The 22,918-nt window shown below is 43.5% G+C and overlaps 1 protein-coding gene across 1 annotated transcript; it reads left to right on the top strand.

Moving 5' to 3' along the window:
* The first annotated feature begins 983 nt into the window (after nucleotides 1-983).
* Nucleotides 984-15,700, top strand: LOC134356402 (cytochrome b-c1 complex subunit 7). Its single transcript, XM_063067337.1, has 4 exons — nucleotides 984-1,064; nucleotides 6,084-6,155; nucleotides 9,852-10,018; nucleotides 15,399-15,700. The coding sequence occupies exons 1-4, from the start codon at nucleotides 1,046-1,048 to the stop codon at nucleotides 15,474-15,476; spliced, it is 336 nt and encodes a 111-aa protein (XP_062923407.1). The 5' UTR covers nucleotides 984-1,045; the 3' UTR covers nucleotides 15,477-15,700.
* The last annotated feature ends 7,218 nt before the right edge of the window (nucleotides 15,701-22,918 follow it).

Below are 22,918 nucleotides of genomic sequence, written 5' to 3'. Positions count from 1 at the left end.
TTGTATCTGTTAAATAGAGGCCGTGAACAATTCTGATTTGATGGAGAATGGATGTGAAAGCACAGAGGAACATCTGGAGAAATTTCTGAAACGCTTGTTCGCTGCTGTCGTTACTGCGTGGTCGGGAATCTTTCGGAGGGTAGGCCTCAAAATCCCCGGCCTTGCCTGCTTTTGGCGACCGAGATGGGGGTTGAATCGTTCGGATAGAGATGGCGCTCAGTACTCAGTGACGGAGAGCTGACCAGAGCTCGAAGTTTTCGGATGACTCAGAGTCGGATTGTGGTCGGCATGGCAGGGAGAGTTTTTCTTCCTTCTCCCGTCTGCGTGAGATGTGGGACATTTGAGAGACTTTGAACTTTTTACTGTGCTCATGGACTTCATCAAGTTATGGTATTGTTACACTGTTGTAACTACATGTTATAATTATGTGGTTTTATCAGTTTTTTCAGTCTTGGTCTGTCCTGTGTTTTGTGATATCACACCGGAGGAAATATTGTATCATTTCTTAATGCATGCATTACTAAATGACAATAAAAGAGGACTGCATGTCTTCATAATCTAAATACTTATTCAGTTTGTCCGCCGTTTTCTTGTCCCCCATTACTACCTCTTCAGCATTGTTTTCCAGCGCTCTGATATCCACTCTCGCCTCTCCTTTACACTTTATGTACCTGAAGAAACTTTTGGTATCCTCTTTAATATTGCTGGCTGGCTTACCTTCGTACTTCATCTTTGGCTTCTGAGTAACTTTTTTAGTCGCCTCCTGGGTTTTTGAAAGCCTCTCACTACCCTTTGCGCTCTATTACACCATGTCTTTTATGTTATTGTGTTTTGTGCTGCATCGGATCCGGAGTGACACTTGGGAACTGGAGACAGCATCCAACTATCTCCAATCTTTAATACACCGCGTGAACGCGCACGCACCCTTTGGCAACGGCGGCCGCACGCACGTGCGCGCCCCATCGGCCACGACGGCCCGACGCACAGCGTGCACGCGCGCGCAGCCAGGCCCCCGGAAACCTTACGTCAGTGCGGCGGGGAGAAGATGGCGGCGCGGGCCCCAGGTCAGGAATGGCGGGTCTGAGGCCGGGGGAAAGTCGCCGGTGTTGAGACGGGGACGGGCCAGTAACGGGCAGCGGAGTGGAGGGAGGGAAGATTGAGGTCGGTTCCGCACCGGGACCGGGACGGGGGAGGGGCTGGTCAGAGCTTGACCTTGGCGTGTCCCGGTGACCGGAGATTCGCGTTCTCCCGGCTGATTCTCTCACCGTGTGCGGGCCGGTGCTCTCTGCTCGCGGTGGGGTGGGTGAGGGGACAGCCAGCTTCCAGGCCGAAGTGTGGAGCATACCCCCGTGGTGAAGGTGTTGTGTCCGGGTCGGTTTATCATTGTCTTAGCTGGCGAACATACAGATCACACAGACAGATACAGAGATACACACAGATAGAGAGAGAGAGAGAGAGACAGACAGATACACAGAGACACACACAGTTACAGAGAGAGACACACACAGACAGAGAGACACACAGTTACAGAGAGACACAGACAGAGAGACAGATACACAGAGAGACACACACAGTTACAGAGAGAGACACACAGTTACAGATAGAGAGACACACAGACAGATAGAGAGACAGATACACAGAGAGACACACACAGTTACAGAGAGAGACACACAGTTACAGACAGATACACAGAGAGATACACACATACAGACAGACAGAGGGGGAGAGACACACACAGACAGATACAGAGACACACAGACAGATACAGAGAGAGACAGACAGATACAGTGCACATTACAGTGCAATGAGAGAGAACAAGGGAAAATCTAACACAATGCAGAATAAAGTGGGGAAATCTGGAGGAAAAATACAGTCATACACAGTGAGCCCATGAATGAGAATCAGGGTTAATATCACTGGCATATGTGGTGAAATTTGCTGTTTGCAGCAATTTCTACATTGAATATACAAGACAAACTATTTTACAGTAAAGATTATATACACACACACATATTAGTGCAACATATAGTGAGGTAGTGTACATGGATTCATTGTGCATTCAGAAATCTGACAGTGGGAAGTTCAAGGGGGATATTAGAGGAAGGTTTGGAATGCACTGCCTGAGTCAGTGGTGGAGGCAGATACACTAGTGAAGCTTAAGAGACTACTAGGCAGGTATATGGAGGAAATTAAGGTGGTGGGTTATATGGGAGGCAGGGTTTGGGGGTCGGCACAACATTGTGGGCTGAAGGGCCTGTACTGTGCTGTACTGTTCCATATAAGGTTATATTTGTGCAGGTATCGCTGTACAGTAGAACAGTGCACCACCACTCCAGATTCTGCTAAATCTTCCTGAAGGTCTTTTGCAGTCAAACGGGGGTTTTGATTTGCCTTTCTAGCAATCCTACGAGCAGTTCTCTTGGAAAGTTTTCTTGGTCTTCCAGACCTCAACTTGACCTCCACCATTCCTGTTAACTGCCATTTCTTAATTACATTACGAACTGAGGAAACGGCTACCTGAAAACGCTTTGCTATCTTCTTATAACCTTCTGCTTTGTGGGCATCATTTAAATTTAATTTTCAGAGTGCTAGGCAGCTGCTTAGAGGAGCCCATGTTTGCTGATTGTTGGGACAGGGTTTGAGGAGTCAGGGTATTTATAAAGCATTGAAGTTTGCATCACCTGGCCTTTCCTAACGATGACTGTGAACAAGCCATAACCCTAACAAGCTAATTAAGGTCTGAGACCTTGGTAAAAGTTATCTGAGAGCTCAAATCTCTTGGGGTGCCCAAACTTTTGCGTGCTGCTCCTTTCCTTTTTTTTCCTTACAAAACAAAAATAATACACTAATCTTACTTAAAATGTTGAAAAGAATGTTTCATCTTTAACTTTATGACTTTTAGAGATCAGTTCACCTTCTACTCACTTAACTATACACAGTAACAGAAATTTTGACCGGGGCACCCAAACTTTTGCATGCCACTGTAAGAAGTAGTGGACCCAACATAGACTCCTGTGGAACACCACTAGTCACTGGCAGCCCGTCAGAAAAGGTTCCCTTTGTTCCCACTCTTTGCACCTGTCAATCAGCCAAAGCTCTATCCTTGCTTATTTCTTTCCTGTAATGGCATCGGCTCTTATCTTGTTAAGCAGCCTCAGTGCAGAATATATGGTCAAAGACCTTCTGAAAATCTGAACACCACGTTCATCTATTCTCCTTTGTCTTTCCTGCCTTGTATTTCCTCAAAGAATTCCATCAGATTTGTGAGGCAAGACTTTCCCTGTAGGACACCATGCTGACTTTGGCCTACATTATTGTGTACTCTGATACCGCATCCTTAACAATCAAAATTTTTTGTTGCTTTCTGTTGGTTTTTAAAAGCTTCTGAACCATCTAACTTCCCAATAATTTTTGCTCTATTATATACTCTCTCTTTGGCTTTTATGTTGGCTTTGATTTCTCTTGTTACCCACAGTTTTGTCATCTTTCCTTTAGAATACTTTTTTCTTATTTGGGATGTATATATCCTGTGCCTTCCAGATTGCTTCCAGAAATTCCAGCCATTGCTGCTCTGCTGTCATCCCTGCCAGTGTTATTTTCCAATCAATTGTGGACAACAACTCTCTCTCATGCCTCTGTAATTCCCTTTACTCCACTGTAATGATACATCTGACCTTAGCTTCTCAAATTTCAGGGTATATTCAATCATATTATGATCACTTTCCCCGAAGGGTTCTTTTACCTTAAGCTCTCTAATCAATTCTAGTTCATTGCACAACACCCAGACCAGAATAGCTGATCCTCCAGTGAGCTCAACCATGAGCTGCTCTAAAAAGCTACCTCACAGGCACTTTAGAAATTCCCCCTCCTGTAATCCAGCACCAACCTGATTTTCCCAATGTACCTGCATATTGAAGTCCCCCATGACTATTGTAACATTGCCCTTTTTGTATGCATTTTCTATCTCCTGTTGTAATTTGTAGGCCACATCCTTGTCTGTATACAACTCCCATTAGGGTCTTGCCCTTGCAGTTCCTTAGCTTTATCTGCAAATATTCAACACCTGCCAACCCTATGTCTCCTCTTTCTAATGATTTGATTTCATTTTTTATCAACAGAGCAATGTCACCCCCTCTGCCTTCCTGCTTGTCCTTTTGACATAATGTGTATTCTGGGACATTAAGCTCTCGGGTATAATCTTTCAGCCATGATTCAGTGATGCCTACAACATCATACCTACAATCTGCAACTCTGCTGCAAGTTCACCTGCCTTATTCCGTATTCTATGCACATTCAAATACAACATCTGTATTCACCCTTTTTGATTTTGTCTGTCTTTTATGTTGCAGCTCATTCTGTTGACTGCAATTTTGACCCATCAACAGCCTCTCCTCACTGCCTCTGTTTGTAAACCAGCTACCTCATCCTCAGCACTATTAATCGCCTTTCCTACGATACTACTTGCATTGAAATATATGCAGCTCAGGACACGAGTCACACCATGTTCAACCTTTTGATTCCTAACTTTGAGGTCTTACTAACATCTGCCTTCACAACTTCTCCACAAACTGTTCTGGCACTCTGGTTCCAGTCGCCCTGCAACTCTAGTTTAAACCTCAACAGGCTGCATTGACAAACTTTCCTGCCAGCATATTTGTCCCTCTCCAGTTCAGGTGCAAACTGTCCTGCCTGTACACGTCCCACCTTCCCTGGAATGGAGCCCAATCATCCAAAAATCCCTCCTACACCATAGCCATGTATTAAACTGTATAATCTTCCTAGCTGTGGCCTCACTATCATGTGGCTCAGGTAGCAATCCTGGGATCATAACCTTGGAGGTCCTGCCTTTTAACTAGCACCTAACTCCCCTATGCAGAACCTCATCGCTCATCCTACCCATGTCATTGGCCCTAAATGGGCCACACCTTCTGGCTGTTCACCTCCCATTTCATCTGCCAAATGATACTATTACTCTCACTGGTGTGTGGCCAGGAGGCAATCCTGAGTTTACTACCCTGGACATCTTGCTTCTCAGTTTTCTACCTAGCTCCCTAAATTCTCTCTTCAGGACCTCCTTTTTCCTACCTATGTCATAGGTACCAATATGCACCACAACATCTGGCTGTTCACCCTCCCCCAGTAGAATGCCCTGGACCCGATCCAGGACATCTCTGACCTTGACATCTGGGAGGCAACATACCGTCTGGGTGTCTCCTTCAAGTATGCCGAATCTGCTTTCTGCTCCTTTAATTATGGAATCCTCTATCACTATTGCAGCCCTCTTCTCCTCCCTTCCCTTCTGAGCCATAGATCAGAGACCTGGTTGCTGCTGCTTCCATCTGGTAAGTTGACCCCCCCCCCCCCCCCACAGCGATGTACTTATTATTGAGAGGAACAGCCACAGGGCTACCCTGTACTGGCTGCTTACTCCCTTTCCCTCTCCTACAGTCACTCAGGTACCTGCCTCGTGCTCCTCACTTTCCTGTATGAGCCAAAGGTCATCCAACTGATCCCAATCACTGAAGTCAGGCTAACTGGCCTACAATTTCCTTTCTACTGCCTCTCTGCCTTCCTAAATAGTGAAGCTACATTTGGAATTTTGCAGTCCGCAGAAGTGATTCCAGAACCTTGTCATTCTTTTGAGATGTTACTTTTTGAATGTGAGGTCCTTAACAATGAATGCCACTTTCTTGGGGCAGCTGCTGTTGAAAATGCCCTCGGTGGTGGGGGTTGTGCCCGTGATGGACTTGGCTGTGTCTGTGACCCGTGCGTCGGTGCCTCCATACCAGGGTGTGACGAGAAAGTAGGGGGATGAAAGTGGATCAGTGTATACATGGGGGCACAATAATTGGCACGCCTTGGTGAGTCAAAGGACCTCTTTCTGTGCTATACTGTGTTCTATATTTCTCCAAATCAGGGGTTCTAAGCTAGAGTCCACAGACCCCTCAGTTAATGGTAGGGCTCCGTGGTATAAACCCCTGTTGTATATCATCATGGAGAAAGGACCATTTAACTACAATTCAGTGATCTCATTTTAAGATATGTCCTACAGGAGAGTAACATTTTTTCTCATCTTCCCATAGTCAAAGCATCTGTTGGTTTGCTGCCGAAGTTGCGGAAATGGTACTATAATGCTGCAGGATTTAATAAGTTGGGTAAGTCTCTATTTATTTCATTGATTTTTCCCACATTGTTCTCAGGGCGGTGATGGCCAATACCAGAGGACATCCATGTAAGATGTGTAGAGGAGAGATTAGGGGAAATGTTACAGTTACTCAAGGCAGAGGGTGATTAGTCAGGGCATCAAAGGTTACGGGAGAAGGCAGAAGGATGGGTCAAGAGGGAGAATAAATCAGCCATGATGGAATGACAGAGCAGATTCAATGGGTTGAATGGCCTGATTCCATCCATATGGCTTCAGTGGTATATTTTTTAGCAGCTGTTACTAAATCAGTCACATAACAACTAATGCAGGTAACGGTGGACAGAAACCTCTTCCAGGGCTCCTACGATATCTTTCCCAGCAGCCATCAGGCAACCATTTGTTTTTTACTTGTATATTTAAATGTTTTTTACAAATGTTGTTGTACTCTCACCTGCTGGAAAACAGAGCAAAATCCACTTCATTGTTGACAGCTGCCTCACTAGGCAGAAAGCATATCCTTCTCCGACCACCTTTTAGCATGTCCTCCTCCTCCTCCCTGTCCCCCAACTTTCTTACTCTGGCTCCTTCCCCCTTCCTCCAGCGTTTCGACGTACATGTGACGAATAAAGCTAATCTTTAAACATACTGAATTTTTAAATTTAGAAACATAGAAACATAGAAAATAGGTGCAGGAGTAGGCCATTCGGCCCTTCCAGCCTGCACCACCATTTATTATGATCATGGCTGATCATCCAACTCAGAACCCCGCCCCAGCCTTCCCTCCATACCCCCTGACCCCTGTAGCCACAAGGGCCATATCTAACTCCCTCTTAAACATAGCCAATGAACTGGCCTCAACAGTTCCCTGTGGCAGAGAATTCCACAGATTCACCACTCTCTGTGTGAAGAAGTTTTTCCTAATCTCGGTCCTAAATGGCTTCCCCTCTATCCTCAAACTGTGACCCCTCGTTCTGGACTTCCCCAACATCGGGAACAATCTTCCTGCATCTAGCCTGTCCAATCCCTTTAGGATCTTATATGTTTCAATCAGATCCCCCCTCAATCTTCTAAATTCCAATGAGTACAAGCCCAGTTCATCCAGTCTTTCTTCATATGAAAGTCCTGCCATCCCAGGAATCAACCTGGTGAACCTTCTTTGTACTCCCTCTATGGCAAGGATGTCTTTCCTCAGATTAGGGGACCAAAACTGCACACAATACTCCAGGTGTGGTCTCACCAAGGCCTTGTACAACTGCAGTAGTACCTCCCTGCTCCTGTACTCGAACCCTCTCGCTATAACTGCCAGCATACCATTTGCCTTTTTCACCGCCTGCTGTACCTGCATGCCCACTTTCAATGACTGGTGTATAATGACACCCAGGTCTAGTTGCACCTCCCCTTTTCCTAATCGGCCACCATTCAGATAATAATCTGTTTTCCTATTTTTGCCACCAAAGTGGATAACTTCACATTTATCCACATTAACTTGCATCTGCCATGAGTTTGCCCACTCACCCAACCTATCCAAGTCACTCTGCATCCTCTTAGCATCCTACTCACTGCTAACACTGCCACCCAGCTTCGTGTCATCCGCAAACTTGGAGATGCTGCATTTAATTCCCTCATCCAAGTCATTAATATATATTGTAAACAACTGGGGTCCCAGCACTGAGCCTTGCGGTACCCCACTAGTCACCGCCTGCCATTCTGAAAAGGTCCCGTTTATTCCCACTCTTTGCTTCCTGTCTGCTAACCAATTCTCCAACCACACCAATACCTTACCCCCAATACCGTGTGCTTTAAGTTTGCACACTAATCTCCTGTGTGGGACCTTGTGAAAAGCCTTTTGAAAATCCAAATATACCACATCCACTGGTTCTCCCCTATCCACTCTACTAGTTACATCCTCAAAAAATTCTATGAGATTCGTCAGACATGATTTTCCTTTCACAAATCCATGCTGACTTTGTCCGATCATTTCACCGCTTTCCAAATGTGCTGTTATCACATCCTTGATAACTGACTCCAGCAGTTTCCCCACCACCGACGTTAGGCTAACCGGTCTATAATTCCCCGGTTTCTCTCTCCCTCCTTTTTTAAAAAGTGGGGTTACATTAGCCACCCTCCAATCCTCAGGAACTAGTCCAGAATCTAACGAGTTTTGAAAAATTATCACTAATGCATCCACTATTTCTTGGGCTACTTCCTTAAGCACTCTAGGATGCAGACCATCTGGCCCTGGGGATTTATCTGCCTTCAATCCCTTCAATTTACCTAACACCACTTCCCTACTAACATGTATTTCACTCAGTTCCTCCATCTCACTGGACCCTCTGTCCCTTACTATTTCTGGAAGATTATTTATGTCCTCCTTAGTGAAGACAGAACCAAAGTAATTATTCAATTGGTCTGCCATGTCCTTGCTCCCCATAATCAATTCACCTGTTTCTGTCTGCAGGGGACCTACATTTGTCTTTACCAGTCTTTTCCTTTTTACATATCTATAAAAGCTTTTACAGTCCGTTTTTATGTTCTCTGCCAGTTTTCTCTCATAATCTTTTTTCCCCTTCCTAATTAAGCCCTTTGTCCTCCTCTGCTGAACTCTGAATTTCTCCCAGTCCTCAGGTGAGCCACTTTCTCTGGCTAATTTGTATGCTACTTCTTTGGAATTGATACTATCCCTAATTTCTCTTGTCAGCCATGGGTGCACTACCTTCCTTGATTTATTCTTTTGCCAAACTGGGATGAACAATTGTTGTAGTTCATCCATGCAACCTTTAAATGCTTGCCATTGCATATCCACCGTCAATCCTTTAAGTGTCATTTGCCAGTCTATCTCAGCTAATTCACGTCTCATACCTTCAAAGTTACCCCTCTTTAAGTTCAGAACCTTTGGTTCTGAATTAACTATGTCACTCTCTATATTAATGAAGAATTCCACCATATTATGGTCACTCTTACCCAAGGGGCTTCTCACGACAAGATCGCTAATTAACCCTTCCTCATTGCTCAAAACCCAGTCCAGAATAGCCTGCTCTCTGGTCAGTTCCTCGACATGTTGGTTCAAAAAACCATCCCGCATACATTCCAAGAAATCCTCTTCCTCAGCACCTTTACCAATTTGGTTCACCCAGTCTACATGTAGATTGAAGTCACCCATTATAACTGCTGTTCCTTTATTGCACACATTTCTAATTTCCTGTTTAATACCATCTCCGACCTCACTACTACTGTTAGGTGGCCTGTACACAACTCCCACCAGCGTCTTCTGCCCCTTAGTGTTACGCAGCTCTACCCATATCGATTCCACATCTTCCCGGCTTATGTCCTTCCTTTCTATTGCGTTAAATACTTCTTTAATCAGCAACGCCACCCCACCTCCCCTTCCTTCATGTCTATCCCTCCTGAATATTGAATATCCCTGAACGTTGAGCTCCCATCCCTGGTCACCCTGGAGCCATGTCTCTGTGATCCCAACTATATCATAATCATTAATAACAATCTGCACTTTCAATTCATCCACCTTATTACGAATGCTCCTTGCATTGACACATAAAGCCTTCAGGCGCTCTTTTACAACTCTCTTAGCCCTTTTTAATGCTTGCCCTGGATTTGTCGGCCTGCCACTTTTACTTTTCTCCTTTGTACTTTTTGCTTCAGTGTCATGTTGCGTTTTCTGAATTTGCCATGCCCATTGTTTTTGCAGGTCTTATGCGAGATGACACTCTGCACGAAGATGATGATGTGAAGGAGGCTGTGAGAAGGTTGCCGGAGAACCTTTACAATGATAGAATGTTCCGCATAAAGCGAGCTTTGGACTTGAGCATGAAGCACCAGATCCTTCCTAAAGAGATGTGGGTCAAGTATGAAGAGGTACAATTTGATCGCTGACTTTTGTGACTATGAAGCACTGTACTGATATACAGTGGCCACTTTATTAGGTACGGAAACAGAAGTCAGTGTGGTCTTCGTTTCACCATGTTGTGTATTCAGAAATGCTCTTCTGCACTCCACTGTTTTACGCATGTTTATTTGAATTACTGTCAGCTTGAATCAGTCTGGCCGTTCTCTTCTGACCTGTCTCATTGACAAGGCGTTTTCACCCACAGAACTCTCGCGCACTGTGTGTTTTTTGGGGGTTTTTTGCACCATCCTTTGTAAATTCTAGAGACTGTTGTATGTGAAAACCCGGGAGATTAGCGATTTCTGAGGTACTCAAACCACCCTGTTTGGCACCAGTCATCACTCCACAGTCAAAGTCACTTAGATCATATTTCTTCCCCATTCTGATGTTTGATCTGAATAACAACGGAACCTCTTGACCATGTCTGCATGCTTTTATGCATTGAGCTGCTGCCACCTGATTGGCTGATTGGATATTTCCGTTAACGAGCAGGTGTATCTAATAAAGTGGCCACAGAGTGTATATTTGGATAATTTTTCATCACCTATTGCAACTATATAGCTGATAACAATGTGGTGAAATGTTGGAAGCATCAAATTCAGTGCTTCGATATTATCAATCTGCTCATGTGGGTGTCTTGCCTTGTGTCTTCCGTCCCTTTTTCGTTCCGGCCCTTTAATATTAGAAAAAGGGCAGAGTTTTACCAGAATAGGAACTCAAGAGTTCTTTGAGTTCAAGAGCGGTGAGGTAATGTTGCAGCTCTATAAAACCCTGGTTAGACCACACTTGCAATATCGTATTCGAAGTGTCACTAGTTAATCTGTCCCATACCTTACAATATTTAATATTAATGCACCTTAATTTGTTATTTATGTGTGATTCATCTGTAGATTATCCTCCATAAGTTATCGTCTGTTTTGTGTACTGGTGTACTTTACACTCTGGTTTGAAGAAACATCTCCTTTCTATATACAGTGGCATGCAAAAGTTTGGGCACCCCTGGTCAAAATTTCTGTTACTGTGAATAGCTAAGCGAGTAATGGCCTGATTTCCAAAAGGCATGAAGTTAAAGATGACACATGTCTTTAATGTTTTAAGCAAGATACATTTTTATTTCCATCTTTTACAGTTTCCATATAACAAATAACGAAAAGGGCCCGAAGCAAAAGTTTGGGCACCCTGCATGGTCAGTACTTAGTAACACCCCCTTTGGCAAGTATCACAGCTTGTAAACACTTTTTGTAGCCAGCAAAGAGTCTTTCAATTCTTGTTTGGCGGATTTTCGCCCATTCTTCCTTGCAAAAGGCTTCCAGTTCTGTGAGATTCTTGGGCTGTCTTGCATGCACTACTCCTTTGAGGTCTATCCACAGATTTTCAATGATGTTTAGGTCAGGGGATTTTGAGGGCCATGGCAAAACCTTCAGCTTTTGCCTCTTGAGGTAGTCCACTGTGAATTTTGTGGTGTGTTTAGGATCATTATCCTGTTGTAGAAGCCATCTTCTTTTCATCTTCAGCTTTTTTACAGACGGTGTGATGTTTGCTTCCAGAATTTGCTGGTATTTAATTGAATTCATTCTTCTCTCTGCCTATGAAATGTTCCCCGTGCCACTGGCTGCAACACAAGCCCAAAGCATGATCGATCCACCCCGTGCTTAACAGTTGGAGAGGGGTTCTTTTCATGAAATTCTGCACCCTTTTTTCTCCAGACATACCTTTGCTCATTGCGGCCAAAATTCAGCATCAGAAGTTTGCAAAGGAACATCTAAACAAGCCTAATGTATTTTGGAAACAAGTCCTGTGGACTGATGAACTTAAAATAGAACTTTTTTGCCACAATGAGCAAAGGTATGTTTGGAGAAAAAAGAGTGCAGAACTTCATGAAAAGAACACCTCTCCAACTGTTAAGCACGGGGTGGATCGATCAAGCTTTGGGCTTGTGTTGCAGCCAGTGACACGGGGAACATTTCACTGGCAGAGGGAAGAATGAATTCAATTAAATACCAGCAAATTCTGGAAGCAAACAGCACATCGTCTGTAAAAAAGCTGAAGATGAAAAGAGGATAGCTTCTACAACAGGATAATGAACCTAAACACACCTCAAAATCCACAATGGACTACCTCAAGAGATGCAAGCTGAAGGTTTTGCCATGGCCCTCACATTCCCCTGACCTAAACATCATTGAGAATCTGTGGATAGACCTCAAAAGAGCAGTGCATGCAAGACGGCCCAAGAATCTCACAGAACTAGAAGCCTTTTGTAAGGAAGAATGGGCGAAAATCCTCCAAACAAGAATTGAAAGACTCTTAGCTGGCTACAGAAAGCGTTTACAAGCTGTGATACTTGCCAAAAGAGGGTGTTACTAAGTACTACCTTGCAGGGTGCCCAAACTTTTGTTTTGGGCCCTTTTCCTTTTTTGTTATTTTGAAACTGTAAAAGATGGAAATAAAAAAGTGATCTTACTTAAAATATTAAAGAAATGTGCTATCTTTAACTTTATGCCTTTTGGAAATCAGGTCATCTTTTACTCGCTTAGCTATTCACAGTAACAGAAATTTTGACCAGGGGTGCCCAAACTTTTGCATGGCACTGTACCTTATCTGGTTATTTATGTTATATACATGTATGTAGTTAAATGACAATAAACTTGACTTTATGTCATTATAGAGGGATGTGGAAGCTTTAGAAAGAGTTCAGAGGAGATTTTCCAGGACGCTGCCTGAATTAGAGAGCCTGTATTATGAGAACAGGTTGAACAAGTTAGGGCTTTTCTCTTTGGAGTGAGGGAGGATGAGAGGCGGACAAGATGGATAGATTGAGTGGACAGCCAGAGAGTTTCTCAGCGTGCAAGTACAAGGGGGAGTAATTTTAAGGTGATTGGAGAAAAATATAGGGAGTTAGAAACATAGAAAACCTACAGCACAATACAGGCCCTTCGGCCCACAAACCTGTGCCGAACATGTCCCTACCTTAGAACTACCTAGGCTTTACCCATAGCCCTCTATTTTTCTAAGTTTTCTATCCAGGAGTCTCTTAAAAGACCCTATCATTTCTGCCTCCACCACCGTTGCCGGCAGCCCATTCCACGCACTCACCACTTTGTGTAAAAAAACTTACTCCTGACATCTCCTCTGTACCTACTTCCAAGCACCTTAAAACTGTGCCCTCTCATGCTAGCCATTTCAGCCCTGGGGAAAAGCCTCTGACTACCCATAGTCATAGTCATACTTTATTGATTCCAGGGGAAATTGGTTAAATTACCCACACGATCAATGCCTCTCATCATCTCATACACCTCTATCAGGTCACCTCTCATCCTCCGTCGCTCTAAGGAGAAAGGGCCGAGTTCACTCAACCTATTCTCATAAGGCATGCTCCCCAATCCAGGCAACATCCTTGTAAATCTCCTCTGCACCCTTTCTATGGTTTCCACGTCCTTCCTGTAGTGAGGCGACCAGAACTGAGCACAGTACTCCAAGTGGGGTCTGACCAGGGTCCTACATAGCTGCAACATTACCTCTCAGCTCTTAAACTGAAGTTTAAGAGTTGTCAGAGGTAAGTTCTTCACACAGAGAGTGGTGGGTGCATGGAATACCCTGCCAGGGGTGGTGGTAGAGGCAGATACGTAGTGTCAATTTAAGAGTCTCTTAGATGGGAAAATGGAGAGTTATGTAGGAGGGAAGGGTTAGATTGAAGTTAAGAGTAGGTTAAAAGATTAGCTTAACATTGTGGGCTGAAGGGCAAGTACTGTGCTGTAATGTCCTGTATATCAATATGAGGCTGAGTCACAGAGCAGTGAATCCATACTGACCCAATTTCCTGTAGTCATCCCATAGGTGTAAGCTCCCATCCCTCCATGTACCTCCAAGTGCTTCTTGAATGATGCTATTGTACCTACTCCAACCACTTCCTCAGTTCCCCGTCTGTGTGAAAATGTTGCCTCTCTGCCTAAACACACATCACAGTTTTGGACAACCCTAACTGGCTTGCTTTTATGATCTACATTCTCTTTGGTCCAAGGGACTATTGCCATTAGTTATACTCCTTTGCCCAGAAGAAGGCATTGACAAACCACTTCTGTAGAAAAGAATTACCAAAAACAATCACGGTCATGGAAAGACCACGATAGCCCACGCCATGTGACATGGCACATAATGAACAAACGATACTCCACTAGGGTAACTTTCTACTCGACTTTATCAAATCTTACCAGCATAATCTGTTCAGTGCTACAAATAGAGCCATGCTCACAATTTAACTTCTTGTACTGGTAATTAGTTTCACTTTTGAACTATTCTCCTGACAAAATATTTCCTAATGTATTTACCACCTCTTGTCTTTGGTCATTCTTGTTCTCCTCACACTAATTTTTTTTACTAACATGAAAAAGTAAAATTTTTATATAAACCCTTGAAGCGTAGGAGAATGAGGGGAGATTCAATAGAGGTATACAACCTTATGGGTGGCGGTGTGGAGATACGTCTTTACCAAAGGAGGTGTAAGATGCTCCTTCCCTCTGCTAGCCTGTAGGTTACCTTTGGTCAAGGTGTAGCACCTGCTTAGCGCCCTCCACCGATCAGGGTCACGTGAAGCCCATGGGATCAGGTGGATGGTCATACGAGCAGCTGGAGCATATCAGAAGTCCTGGTTAGGAGGCCACTGACACCAGGCAGACAATCCCTGAAGAGTATTGATAATGGCTGGGGTCACCCGTCTTAGAAACATAGAAAACCTACAGCACAATACAGGCCCTTCAGCTCACAAAGCTATGCCGAACATGTCCTTATGTTAGAGATTATCTAGGGTTACCCATAGCCCTCTATTTTTCTAAGCCCATCTTGTAAAGACACTGCCCAGAAGAAGGCAATGGCAAATCACTTCCGTAGAAGAATTTGCCAAGAACAACCATGGTCAAAAGTCATACAACATGGCACATAATAACGATGATGATACAACATTATGAGGGGTATAGATAGGATAAATGCAAGCAGGCCTTTTCCACCGAGAGTGGGTAAGACGAGATCTCGAGGTCATGGGTTAAGGGTGAAAGGTGAAGTGCTTAAAAGGGACCTGGAGGGGTACTTCTTCACTCAGAGTGGGGGTAAAGTGTGGATTTTTATTTGATTTCAACATTAAAGAGAAGTTTAGGTAAGTTCATGGATGGTAGGGGTATGGGGGGCTATGGTCCAGGTGCAGATGGATGGGAATAGGCAGGACGAGATAGTTTGGCATGGACTAGATGGGCTGAAGAGCTTGTTTCAGTGCTGTAGGGTTCTTTGACTGTGACTATAAATGCCCTGTTCTTCAGATATTTACAGAACTTAACAAAATAAGTTTTCTTTGTCTTCTAGGATATATACTACCTTCAGCCATATCTTAAAGAAGTTATATCTGAAAGAAAGGAGAAGGAAGAATGGAATAAAAAATAAATAGGATTCTTTTCATTACTGTATGCCTGTCATGATCCAGCTTCAACAACGTAGGCCATTTACAACAGAACGGGTCATTGATTCCTGGAGAAATAAATTCCACTCTTCAACTACAAGGAAGCAGTTCATTTGTTTGGACACTGAATTACTAGTTTAAAACTCATTTTTTTAATTCTCCTTGCCAATTTAATCCATGTGAATTATTTTAAATAAATATTGTTCCTCATTTCAGTGTTTGATAAGCAGATTAATATAAATTCAGAAATGGTGATGTAGTGGTTAATGCAGAGCTCAGGGCATTCCAGCGCGATGTGCTGTGGTTCAGAGGTCAGGGATTAATACTTCACTCAAATCACAAACCAATTAATTTAGACTGCAGTGAAATTAATACATTAAGATGGCACATTAGTATAGTGGTTAGCGTGATTCTATTACGGCTCAGGGTGTCGAGGTTTGGAATTCAATTCCGACACTGTAAGGAGTAGGTTTTCTCCAGGTGCTCTGGTGTCCTCCCACAGTTCAAAGACGCACCGGTCACTAGGTTAATTGGGCATTGTAAATTGTCCTGTGAATAGGTTAGGGTTAAATAGATTGCTGGGTGTTGTGGCTGGTTGGGTCTGTTCCATGTTGTATCTCAATAAAGAAAATAAATACAGTCCATTGCAGTATTGGAAACTTCATCTGGCATAATGCAAAACTACACAACAAACTTACAAATTATCATTGTAAGTTTATCCTTAACAACACACATCAAAGTTGCTGGTGAACGCAGCAGGCCAGGCAGCATCTCTAGGAAGAGGTACAGTCGATGTTTCAGGCCGAGACCCTTTGTCAGGACTCCGTTTATCCTTAAATTATTTTTCTCTGATTTTGAAATAAATGAATTTACAAATTGTTTTCCTCTCTTATTCAGCAGTGATTTTCAGATTGTCTTATAAATTGGTCAACAGGGTCTTCCATTCTCTAATAGCTTGGTACGAAATGACACAGACAGATGTAGCTCGCAGTCCATCAAAAATCAGGTGTAACATCAGTACATTCGTTTGGCGGTAGAAGTACATTGCAATATATAATAATAAAAAACTATATATACAAATGTTTGTACATAAAAAAATTAAATCGTGCAAAAAGAGAGTTATAAAAAATAAAAAAGTAGTGAGGTATTGTGTATGGATTCGGCCACTCAGAAGTTGGATGGCAGAGGAGAAGAAACTGTTCCTGAAACATTGAGTGTATCTTCAGGCTTCTGTAACTCCTGGATGATAGCAATGAGGAGAGAGTATGCCCTGGGTAATGGGGGTCCTTAATGATGGGATGCTACCTTTTAAAGATGTCCTCGATGCTGGGGAGGATAGTGCTCATGATGGAGCCCTATGCAGCTTTTTCTGATACCATGCAGTGGCATTCTTATTAAACTCTAAAACATTGTTTACAAAGAATACTGGCAAAGGGTCTCGGCCCAAAACATCAATTGTTCATTCCTCTCCATAGATGTTGAGTTCCTCCAGCATTTTGTGCGTGTTGCTAACTGCAGTACTGATTTTGAGAGGCTCTGGAGTCATAGAATGCAAGTCCTAGCTCTACTGGTGTGGATCTGAGTCTAATTATACTGAGGGGTGTGTGGAAAAAGACATCAAATTATTGTGGAAGCAGGTGCTAGGATTTTTGGAAGTTAGAAAGTGAGGTTTCTAGGTTTTGAAGATGTTGGAGAAAGTTCTGAAGTGAGAGATTGAGACAAAGTTTTAAACATAGAACTTTTCAGCATCATAGAAGCCCTTCGGTTTGTAATGTTGTGCTGTCTTTTAAAGTCTAGGTCTAAGATCAAGTTGGTGTAGTCTTTCATTGATTCTGTTATGGATTTATTGGGTATACCAGCAAGAAAATGAATCTCAGGGATGTGTCTGGTGACGCATGTACTTAGATCATGAATTTACTTCAAACGTTTAAACCTTGAAGATCGGCCTAACCTTTCCCTCATACATAACCCTCAATTTTTCTTGTCATCTATGTGCCTATCAAAGAGTTTCTAAAATATCCCTAATGTAAATAGCCTCTACCACGGAAGAGGTATCCCATCTAAAGGAACACACACAAAATGCTGGAGAAACTCAGCAGGCCAGGCAGCATCTATGGAAAGAAAAAAACAGTTGGAGTTTTGGGCCAAGACCCTTTATCAGGAGGTATCCTATCTGATGGGAACAATGAGCAATCCCAGATTCATTATGAGGAAAATGTTGTAGGAAAATTCAGAACAGGATTTTAAGATTTGCAAACTAGGGCTGGAGTTCCAAGGGTTGAAATGTCTGATACCAGTGTATATGCATTTAAGGTGAGAGGAGTAATTTCAAAGGAGAAGTGAGGTGCAAGTTTTTTTACACAGAGTGGTGGGTGCCTGGAATGTGCTGCCTGGGGTAGTGGTAGAGGCAGATACATTAGCGACTTTTAAAAGATGTTTAGTTTGGCACATGAATATGAGGAAAATGGCAGGATGTGGACATTGTGTAGACAGAAGGGATTAGATTGGTCGGCCATTTGATGACTAATTTAATTGGATTAGGCCGAAAGGCCTGTCCCTGTGCTGAACTGTTGATGTTTTAAATGTACTGCGGAGTTGTCCTGGATGCTGAAAATAGACAGGAAAATTAACTGCAATCTGGCATGACACGGAAAGAATCACAGAGCATCAGATGTGACAAATTCGTTTTTGCCTTTTCAGACATAATGATAAAAAGATGCAGTAATTATCTAGGGGATGCATAATTTTACAAAATTTCTACACAATATAAATCAGTCATAATCAAATGCTGGAGCAGACTCAATGGGCCGAATAGCCTAATTCTGCTCCCACGTGTATGGCCTTTACAATGCTTGTGACATGTAATATTTAAATTTATGAAACAAGGCGCATCAACAAGAATTGCCACAGATTGAAAGATTTATGTATTATTTTTAAATAAAGATGAATTTAAAACCTTTTTAAATATTCTGAACCAGATAAAAATTTTATCGGAGTTTCTACAACTATGAGGAAGCACGGTGGCTTAGCAGTTATGATGGCTTTTTACAGCTTTCGCAATCAGGGTTCACTGTAAGGAGTTTGTATGTTCTCCCATCACTGTGTGCTGTTTGTATGTTCTCCTCATGACTGTGGAGATTTCCTCTGGGTGTTCTGGTCTCCACCTACAGTACAAGACGTATTGGTTATGGTTAGTTGAGGGCATGTTATGTTGGTGTCGGAAGAATGGTGGCACTTGCAAATTGCTGCCAGCACATACTTTGGACTGTCACGTACCCCATGACGGGAATAAAGAACCAGCAGAGATGGAAAACACTTTGGAGTCTCGTATTGCTATAAACTAATAATATTTATTAGTTACTATGCAATACAGTAATATAAATGTAGATAAATCAAACAGGATAGCAATGATTATATAAGTAAGTGTGGAAATATATGTATCAAAAACCAAGCTTCTTTAAGTCTGGGGTAAAAAGATACAGTCTTACGATGATGAGTAAAGTTCAGTTCAGTTCGTAGTATTGAGTTGAGTAGTGATGGAGAGAGAGGGAGAGATTTGAGTCTTCAGGTGAGCTGACACCGTCAATCTTGTTGTCCTTTGAAAGCCTTTAAAAGTCACTGACTGTGACTTTAACAAAGGGGACCGCTTTTCTGTGGTGGAGCTATCCCCCAGGCGAGAGTGGACACATGGACAACTCCCCACCAGTCAACCCCTTTCCTCTTTCCACTGCACAAGTGACAGATCGATCCTCCAAAACCCACTTTTCCTGCGGGCACAACAATGCTCATTCAGTGTCCAGAACATGTGTCTGAGGTCTACCACCTGACCTCCTATTTTATCTTCCCGTGCTGAGCAACAACTGTCATTCAAATAACTCCTCCTTCCTCTCTCTGTGAAAGAAATGCAAGCAGGTAAAAGTCCTTGAAGTAGTATCAACAACCTGCCGATAATCATAATATCAATTGTCCGTTTAATAACGCCCTTGATCACCATAGCGACTTATGAGCTGCTCGGTGCTGTCTCCACTTCAGAAATCCAACAGTCAACCAGTGCTTTCTCGTTTCTTAAAGTGACAGTCCAACAGTTAGTCTTCGTCTCTCTCTCTCTCTCTCTCTCTCTCTCTCTCTCTCTTTCTCTCTCTCTCTCTTTTACAAACAAGTTGTTGGTGTTAAATAACTCTCTCTCTTTTCAAAAGCACAGTTAATAGGGGTAAACGAGCACAGTTCATAGGGGTAATTCAGGACCCCGTCACAGGACTCTGTTGGTCGTTGATGTAAAACGTTTCATTTAACGGTATGTTTCGAACATAGAACCTTACAGCACTGGAATAGGCTCAACTGGCCCACAATATTGTGCCAAACTAATTAAATTAGTCATCAAATGGCCAACTAAACTAATCCCTTCTGTCACACAACGTCCTTATCCTTCCATTTTCCTGACATTCATGTGCCATAAGACATAGGAGCAGAGTTATGCCATCTGGTCCAGCGAGTCCGCTCTGCCATTCAGTGCCTGTCTATCTGCCTTTACCAGCACCTCAGACAGCGCATTCCAGGCATCCACTACTTTCTGTAAAACACTTCACTTCTCAGAAATTACCCCCTCTCACCTTAAATGCATGCATGCCCTTTGGTATTAGACATTTCAATCCTGGGGAAAAGGTCTGTCCTGTCTACTCTATCTATGACTCTCATAATCTCATAAACCTCTATCAGATCTCCCGTCAGTCTCCACTGCTCCAGATAAAACAACCCAGATTTGTCCAGCTTCTTGTTATAGCTCACTCCTACCCTCTAATCCAGGCATAGTGGGACAATAACTTCTAAAGAGGGTTTGGCCTAAAAAAAATTGACCAGTCAGATCAAGGCCAATTCAAACAAACTAATCAGGAATAGGCAGTTCATATCCAGCCAATCAGGATTGAGCATTAAGCTCCGCCCATGCCCTGTTCACTTGAGAGGGCTTTTTTCAGGAGGTGGTGCTGGGGAGACTTATCATTTGACTAACTTCTGCACAAGGAAGATGGTCGTGTTTACTGTCGAAAGGCTGCAATCAGTATCTTTAAGTTTGTGTCTGTTAAGGCCAAAAGATGGTAGGGATACATTTGATAACCAGTCACAAAGCTTCCATAGTCAGTTAAAATCTCCTTTGCCCTCGTCTAGTTTTCCTTGCAGTATCGGATGAGATGTTCATCCGTAGGGACCCCGACCTTGACTTCCTTCTCAGGAAAGAGCAGTGAAGAATACCCAAAATGGCATTCAAATGGGAACATTCCACGCTAGAGTATTGTAAAGTGTTGTGGGTGACCTCTGCCCACAGGAAACGGTTGCACCACTTGTCTGGTTTTTCTGAGGCCAGGGATCTCCGGGTTCGTTCCATATCCCGTTCATCTGCTCTGTCTGTCCGCTGGACGGTGGATGAAGCCCAGAGCAAAGGTTTGCTGTAGTGTGCAGAATGTCCTGCCAAAACATGGCATGAATTGTGGACCCTGATCTCACACAATGTCCACCAGAAATCTGTGGATCTTGAAGGTTTGATGCAGGACAATCAGCCCTCTCCATGGCTTATGGTAGTGCAAAGCAATAAATTTGCAGGCTTTTGGGAAGACTTTCCCCAATTACCATGATGACAGTCTTCCCCTTGGAAGGAGGAAGACCCATGACGAAGACCATGGAGATGTGTGCCCAGGGTGTGTCCGGAATGGGTAGAGGTTGTGATTGGGGCCCCCTTGTTCTGGACATACACCTCACATCCCTGTATGTATTGTCAGAATTCCTTAGCCATTCCAGGCCACCAGTATCTTCTCTTAATGGACTCAAGGGTTCTGGCAACCCCAGGGTGAGTGGTCATTTTATATGTGTGTCCCCACTGTAGTACCTCAGATCCAACAGAACTTGGGAGGAGCAGATGACCCAGAGGACCGTTTTTCGGAATCTCCCCTTGTGCACAAGGACGTTGATTCTCCAATGAATGGGTATTATCACCTTAGCTTGGGGCAAAATGGTGGTTGGCAGCTTCTCTCTTTGGGATTCATTGAAATGACGGGACAAGGCATCCTTTTTTGATTCTTTGACCCTGGTCAATAAGTCAGATCGAAATTGAACCAGTTAAAGAAAAGGAACCACCTGGCCTGCCTGGAATTCAGTTTTTTGGCTTCCTGAATACAAGCCGGGTTTTTGAGGTCTGCCCATTCAATAAAAGGGTTCTTGGCCCCCTCAAGCCAGTGACGGCATTCCTCCATAGCTAACCTGACCTGAGGAGCTCTCTATTTCCAATATCCTCTGCTGGGGATAGCCGTTTAGGCAGTTTATTGTCCAGAGGTGTTTATTGAGGCCACACTGCACACACTCTGACGTCCGAGGCATCCACCTCTACAATGAAGGGAAGGTCTGGGTTGAGTAAGACCATCATGGGAACTGTTGTGAACCACTGTTTACGTTCTGCAAAAGCAGCCTCTGCTTTGGTAGTCTAAACAAAAGAGCCCGTGGATCTCTTAGTTAGTGCTGTCAGTGGAGCCAATACTGAGCTGATGTTCCTGATGAACTTTTGGTAAGTGTTGACAAATCCCAGCAACTGGACTTGTTTCACACAGGATGGATGTGGCCAATCTCTGACTGCTTGTGTCTTAGTAGGGTCCACCATGAGATGGTTGTTAGAGATGATAAAACCCAATAAAGGAACTGAAATTCAGAATTTTCCAGCTCGACATGCTCTAGAAGCCGCTAAGATATTTCTGACATGATCGAAATGCTCCTCCATGGACTTAGAGAAAATTAGGATGTCATCCAAGTAGACAAAGGCATATTTATGGAGAGCATCCCAGAGCATGTCGTTTATAAAGGCCTGGAACCTGCTGGCATGTTAGCAAGGCCAAAGGGCATGGCCAGGTACTCATGGTGCCCTGTCAGTTGTTGAACGCAGTCGTTCACTCATCATGCTCCTTTATGAGGATCAGACTGTACACACTCCACAAGTCTAGCTTTGAGAATACTCTTGCCCCTTGGACAACCTTGAAGGCAGTGTTTATAAGTGGAAGGGGGGTAATGATTTTTGGCCATTATGCGATTCAGCTCTCTATAATCAATGCATAGCCGCAGACTTCTGTCCTTTTCCTGTATGATGGAGAAGCAGAGACTGGCTGGTGAGGTGGAGGGCTGAATGAATCCCTTTGCAAGACCCTCCTTTATAAACTGCTCCTTATCACTTCTCTCTGGGCCTAACAGCATGTATAGTCGACCCCGTGGAGGACAAGTACTAAGCTGTATGTCAGGTGCACAAACGTAGGGTCGGTGTGGTAGGACAGTTGAAACCGTTTCCTTCCTGAAGATCTCTTGTAGACAGAGGGCCTTTCGACTGGCTTGGGTGCTGCAACTATCCTCGAACATCCCTCCAAGGACAACTCCTGAGGCTGCTTGGGTAGCAGGA

Source organism: Mobula hypostoma, chromosome 1 (assembly GCF_963921235.1).
Source record: "Mobula hypostoma chromosome 1, sMobHyp1.1, whole genome shotgun sequence".
NCBI classification, from domain to species: domain Eukaryota; kingdom Metazoa; phylum Chordata; class Chondrichthyes; order Myliobatiformes; family Myliobatidae; genus Mobula; species Mobula hypostoma.
This window is presented reverse-complemented; position numbering and strand designations above follow the sequence as displayed.

Bases quoted from the DNA above. Each gene is read 5' to 3' on its own strand.
- LOC134356402 (XM_063067337.1), top strand. The intron at 6,156-9,851 runs GTAAGTCTCTAT...TTGTTTTTGCAG, and splicing joins TGCAGGATTTAATAAGTTGG to GTCTTATGCGAGATGACACT. The intron at 10,019-15,398 runs GTACAATTTGAT...TTTGTCTTCTAG, and splicing joins TGTGGGTCAAGTATGAAGAG to GATATATACTACCTTCAGCC.